The sequence below is a fragment of the Mus pahari genome, chromosome 3, assembly GCF_900095145.1.
Source record: "Mus pahari chromosome 3, PAHARI_EIJ_v1.1, whole genome shotgun sequence".
NCBI classification, from domain to species: Eukaryota; Metazoa; Chordata; class Mammalia; order Rodentia; family Muridae; genus Mus; species Mus pahari.
This window is the reverse complement of record NC_034592.1, coordinates 17,621,514-17,627,705: the sequence shown is the minus strand read 5'-3', so window position 1 is coordinate 17,627,705 and position 6,192 is coordinate 17,621,514. Positions and strand designations below refer to the sequence as shown.

The 6,192-nt window shown below is 57.1% G+C and overlaps 1 protein-coding gene across 8 annotated transcripts in view; it reads left to right on the top strand.

Moving 5' to 3' along the window:
* Positions 1–200: 200 nt before the first annotated feature.
* Positions 201–6,192, top strand: part of Sh3glb2 (SH3 domain containing GRB2 like, endophilin B2) — a 14,750-nt gene continuing 8,758 nt past the window's right edge. For 5 of the 8 annotated variants that reach the window (XM_021192123.2, XM_029535866.1, XM_029535865.1 and 2 more), the window contains exons 1-3: positions 201–386; positions 4,085–4,226; positions 4,734–4,862. In XM_021192123.2, coding sequence (XP_021047782.1) covers positions 324–386; positions 4,085–4,226; positions 4,734–4,862 — 334 coding nt within the window. In that variant the 5' untranslated portion in view covers positions 201–323. Of the gene's footprint in view, positions 387–605; positions 915–4,084; positions 4,227–4,733; positions 4,863–6,192 lie in introns of those variants that run through there. The other 3 variants (XM_021192126.2, XM_021192124.2, XM_029535868.1) reach the window with 2 other exon arrangements.

Here is a 6,192-nt window from a genome sequence, read left to right as displayed (position 1 = left end):
AAGAATTACCGAAATAATCAATAGTATATTGTTACAGTGCGTCCGCAGAGATCTCGAGGGCGCAAGGAAACCGGTTTAGTAAAATGTTCATTAGTGTGAACAGCCGGCTGGTGTGGCCGGCGGCCAGCAGGGGGCAGTAGCGCTCCGAAAGCCCCGCCCCTCCGGCCTGGCCCCGCCCCGCGCTCGGCTCGGCCGCTGACGCGCGCGCGCAGAGGGCGGGCGCAGGCAGCAGGTGGGCGGGGTGCGGGCGGGGCGCGTGAGGCGGGGCGGGGGGCTGCCGGTGGCTCTGGGGCCGGCGCGGCGGCCCTGCGTACGGGCGCGCCATGGACTTCAACATGAAGAAGCTGGCGTCGGACGCGGGCATCTTCTTCACTCGGGCGGTGCAGGTGAGGCCTGGCACGACGCCGCTCATGGGGCCCGGATGTGGAGCGCGCCCCGGGCGGGCACCCTGCAGCAGGAGCCCCTTTCCTGCAGCAGCGGCCGTGCGCGCTGGGGACAGCTCCGGGCCCCTGCTCCCTTGTCCCCGAGCTGCCCAGGGGAGCTCCCAGCGAGGTCAGCTGCACCCCACTATGGTCCGGGACCCATGGGGGCCTGGGCTCCGGTGCCCGGGCGCCTGGCAGTGCTCGTTTGCACTGACAGGTTTGCCCACTGCGCTGGTGCGTGCACAGCCCGGGAGATGGATGCCCACTGGGTGGTTCATACCTCTCTGCACTTGTCTCCCTTCCTCCCCTCCCCCGCCCCAGGCCAGGCTGGCAGGTTGAGGGCCACACAAAAATACCCCAATCCCTTTTGCGGGCCTCAGTCTCCATACCCGTGCAATGGGCAGGTTGGTGCTCGGTTGCATGCAGTCCCTTTCACACGCTTGGATAGTCAGGCCGGAAGCCAGGAGTTATTTCCTTTCTGCTCTGCGGGAGGCTTGTTTCCTTTTACTTCCCAGGCCTAAAGGATGTAGAGAAGGCTGGGATCTGGCAGGCTGCCCTGTTTGGGTTCTGTCCAGGCCGGTAATGCTGATATTGGAACAAGTCCTAAACATTTGGTAGAAGAAAGAGAAACTGAGGCGAATTCATGTCTCGGCGAAGGGCTGGAGTCAGGCTATGGATGGTAATGCTTCTCGTGACCTTGGGGGCAGGAGAGTTTTACTTCAGGGCCTCTGTTTCTCACTCTGCGAAATGGGATGGGTGGCCCTCTTTCCTGGGTTGGCCGCAAGTGCAGTTGCTGAGGTTAAATGCACCTGGGCAGCGTGCAGTGACCTTGGACGAGCCATCTGAGCCTCACTCTGCCCTGCTGTAAAGCAGGTAAGAGGCTCAGCTGGGAGGCCCTGTCTGCTCCCAGGGTGGGGGGTGGGGTTCCTGGGGTTTCTCCACCCCTGGTCTAACCCATCTCAGTACCCCAGGAATAGTTCTGTATGCTGCCCTTGTTGACCTGCTAGACGCAGCCCCCTCCCCCCCCCCCTCAGAGGCCCATGTGGCCGTGTTTACTAGAAAGCACAGGTCTCCCCTGAGACGGAGTGTCCCAGTGCGGATTGCCACTCCTGTTCCCAGTTCCAAGCTTGGTGGGCGACCCCAGCATTAGAGAGGATAAGAGGGCCTCTGAGCCTCCTCCGTCTCTTGCAAGAGGGGAAAGCCTGTCCCGGAGTTGGCATGGCAACCACACTATCTCACACATCTGGGCAGAACCCGATCTGCTGGTTTCCTGCCACTGCTGGGTCTTGCCATCTGACCTGGCCGGGCCCACAGAGGTAGTGGTGGCATAGGGCTTCCAGGCCTCACTGCCTGATGGGGGCAGGCACGCGGGTCACACTTGAGCTGCAGCCAGGGCCCAGGCCTAGGCTGGGGTGGAGGAGGGAGCTGGGAGTGTTATAAATAGAGACTTTCTGTGCTCCACACACCCACCCTCCTGCTGATGCCATCTTGCTGGAAACTGCCTTGGACTGTTTCAGGCGCGATCCCCTTCCCCTTTGGAGACAAGGAACTAGGTAGCAGAGGTGGCAGGCACCTGTAGTGTGACCTAGAGACGTGACTGCCATGGGAGGGAGGCATCAGGAAAGATGGAGGTGTTCTTTATTACTAGGGCATAACAGCTTCCGGTGGGTCAGTGTCCCTGTGCCAGGCACCAGGACGCACACGCACATATTCCCTGTGTGGACCAGTGACAATTTTGAGAGGCTCACCTCACCTGCGTCCCAAAGGGAGCAAGGCCTCCCCAGCTGGAAACCTGAGGACAAGATCCCTTCTTCAAGAGTGATTTTCAGGGTGGCGTCCCTCACAGAGGGCCTCAGCGTTGTGTCCAAAACATCAGCCAAAGACTGTGAAGCAGGTGCCAATGACAGAGGGGCCACGTCAGGGCAGAGAGGCAAGGAAGGCCTGCCACACAGCACACCAGAGTAATAGGAATGCTATGCTTGTGAGTGGGCGTGGGAGCCACCCTGCTGAGGATCTTACAGTGACAGATACTATCACCAGGGCTTCTCCCTTACCCAAGTTGGGCAGGTAGCAGGGGGTCAAGGTGGACGCCCAGGGCTCAGGAAAGCCCAGTAAACATGTGAACCCATATGTTTGGCAGCTTCTGACCCCTGGTGACACCTCGGGGAGACTTTATAAGTGATGACACTGGCTAACACTACCCCTGGGCCTGGTGTGGCTCAGCAGGAGTCTTCTAGTCCAGGACATTTGAGGCCCCAGGTTCCATTCCCAGAATTTCCAAAAAAGAAAACGGTTAAACCCATACTACATGCTGGCTGGATGTTCTGTGAGGTGGGTTTTTGCTACCTTCCAGGGAGAACCTGAGGCCCAGGGAGACGCTGCTGCCTCTCTGGTCCTTTTCCTCAGCTGGAAAGTGGGACAGTCCACAGTGCTGGGTGCTCTGGGAGGGCTGGGACCTGCTAGGACTTGGGGCCCTGGAGAGTCAGGACCGCATGGACAGGCAGGCAGGGACTGTGAAGACAGGGAGAGGCTGAGCTGCACAGGGAGCTGAGGGAGGAGGAGGGCTTAAAGCAGAGAGAAGCCCAGGGGCTGCTGCATAATTGATGGCTGCCGAGAGACCTGGCGACTCCTTGGCCAGGCTCTGGATGATTCATCCCAGGCAGTGGCTCTGCAGAGCCTCCTGCCCCCTAGACCCTGACTCCAGCACAGCCCTTTGCTTGGCCTCAATGGCCATATCTGTGTAATGGGAAGCTTGACCCTACTGCAGAGACTCGGTGCCCCAGGCTGTACAGTGTGCTCCTTATCTTACACCTGGAGCACATGTCACTTTTTGCTGCTGGCGGATGACCTGGGGCAAGCCTGGTCACCTGACTGGAAAAAAGCCTTTGCTTGGGGGGGATATCTGCTCCTGGGCTTGTCAACATTAGATGGCCAGGACTTGGACCAGTTTCCCATTATTCCTAGGTGGCCTACATGGCTCCAGCCAGCTCTGATGGGGGACCTGTGTGACCTGCCAGATCCTGGGTACACTCAGCAGCTGGCTCTGGTGGGCTGGCAATGTTCTCTGTTTGCCACACCCAGAAGCCAAACCTTTGGCTAACCTCCCTCCCCACATTCCCTAGACACACTGCCCATCAGCAATGTGTGTATGCACGCTGGGCTCAGGCTCAGTTGCCAGCCCCCTCGAGTCTAATCCACACCTCTTCTGTCTTCCCCTCTGTAGCCTGAGAGAAGCATTTTTACTGTTTTAAGGAGAAGCTGAGACCCAGAGAGGCAAAGCCCTCTCTCAGTGTCATAGAGTTCAGTGAGCAGAACTGAGGCACAAATAGGGTCTCTGTAATCTAGAACCTAGATTCTTTCTGTTCTCTGTCCCAGCCCCTCTTCCCTGTGGAGTCCCAAAGTAACTCAGACCCTTGCCCTGGGCCCCATCCGTTCCCCAAGGACTTGCTACCAAGTTCCCTCCCTGGTGACCGTTTCCTCAGGGCTCACACTCACTGGGAGTACACATGTTCTTATGGAGAGAGGAACCAGAGGTGCTATGGGGTTTCCAGGAGCCTCAATCCTGACTTACCCATTGCCTCACCCTGGAAAAAGGCAAGCGAGGCCCGGGGCGGGCTGTGAGAGGCTCTGACCCCAGGCCCCTGCCTGCACCGCCTCCCCAGTTCACAGAGGAAAAGTTTGGCCAGGCTGAGAAGACGGAGCTCGACGCCCACTTTGAAAACCTCCTAGCTCGGGCAGACAGCACCAAGAACTGGACAGAGCGGATCCTGAGGCAGACCGAGGTGCTGCTGCAGCCCAACCCCAGTGAGTGGGTGCGGGGCAGAGGCAGGTGGGCACCCGTCAGGCTCAGGACCACAGCTCGGGGCTCCGCAGAGGGAAGGCTGGGCTGGCCCGCATGGGGAAGGAGTCATGCAGACAGCAGGTGCGAGCCTGGGCTGGCTTGATGGCCTGGAGATGGGAAAGGACCTGCCGGAGAAACTCCACAAGTGAGGGCAACCTGCGTGTCACTTGTAAACCTGCAGTGTGCTTAAGTGTCCAAAGAGGCCTGGGGACCAAGGGCAGGGCAGATGTGTGCTACACACCATAAATCCTGTTCAAATAGGGGAGACAAGGAGGTGCTGACTTGAGCTCTGTTCTGGGCCTTGGCATCCTTTGCCACCTCCCAGGGTGATGCGAATGTGAGGGACGGGTCAGGAAGTCTTCTGTGCAGATGCTGGGGTGGGCTGGGGCTGCCCAGGGTGCTCTCTCACTGGCTGTCATCTTTGACTTAGACCAGAGAGCCTTGTGGTTTTGGCTGCTATCTCCCTACAGGTGCTCGCGTGGAGGAGTTCCTGTATGAGAAGCTGGACAGAAAGGTGCCCTCGAGAGTCACCAATGGGGAGCTGCTGGCTCAGTACATGGCAGAGGCCGCCAGCGAGCTGGGCCCCAGCACTCCTTATGGTGAGCAGAAGAGTGTAGGGCACTCACTGTCTCTAGCTTTTGAAGTTCCACCTCCCTACCTCCCCTCCTCCTTTCTGACTTTGGACTAGGTTTTGCTATTTAGGGCTGGCCTTAAATCCCAGAGCTCCAGGGGCCTTGACCATGCTGGGATTGAGAGCAGAGCGGAGGCTGCCAAACCAACTTTCTCTGTTTAAAGTTATACAGATGACCTGAGTTTATGCTAAATGTTAGATCTAGCGTGGGTGAAGAAAAGAATAAAAGAATGAATCCTACCTTAACCAGTTTAGATGTATGTGTGAGGTGTGGTGAATGTGTTTGTGAGTGTGTGTGCAGGGTGCGTGTGTGTGGTGTGTATGGTGTGTGTGTGTGTGTGTGTGTGTGTGTGTGTGTGTTGTTTCTTTGGTGCTGGAGTTGGAACCTGGGGTTCTTTGAATGCCAGGCAAGCACTTTATTCTGAGCTTCGTACCAGCTCTAGGTTGCGTGTCAGCATGTGTGCTCATGTGTGTGTGCTCATGTGTACATGTGTGTAGAGGGCAGAGGTCCAACCTTTGGCATCTTTCCTCTCACTAGGACTTGGTCTCTACTCACTGGCTAGACTACAGCTGGCCGGCCAGCAAGTCTCTGGATCCACCTTGTCCCTACTTGGGGAACACTGAGGTCCCAGTGCCATGTCACTGCCCCTGCCATACATGTGTTCTGGGCACTGACTCAGGTCCTCGTGCCTGTGCGGAGCCCTCCTTCCTGACTGAGCATCTCCCCAGGCCTGACCTGTGCCTCTCAGTAGGATCCTCTGTACTCTGCAGCCTAACTTTAAAGAAACGATCTAGTCTTGTGTGTGGGCGCTTTGCCTGCATGTATATGCATTGCGCCACTTGTGTGCCTGGTGCCCAGGGAGGCTGGAAGAGGGCGTGGGTTCCCTTGGACCCGGTGTTGCAAGCTGTGTGACCTCGCCAGCATGAGTGCTGGGAACTGCACACTGGTCCTCTGGATGAGCAGTCCATGCTCCAGACTTCAGCTCAGTAGTCATCTGCCATCACCTAGCAGATCTGCGTCAGGCTGCCAGTCTGTCAGTCACGAGCCTCCTCCGTCTCACTTCCTTCACTTCTGAATTTTATTCAAATATATCTTATGGACCATAAAATGTACTTTGTGTTTGTGTGTGTGTGTGTGTGTATGTGTGTGTTGGTATACTCTGGTAAATTTAGAGTTGTACAAACATCTCCCCCTCATCCAAATGTCTCCCTTTTATGATATCAGTCCTGGTGCCCAGCTGACTACCAGTAACATGTTTTTTGCTTCAGCTTTGTATCCAGCCTTTTTTTTTTTTTTT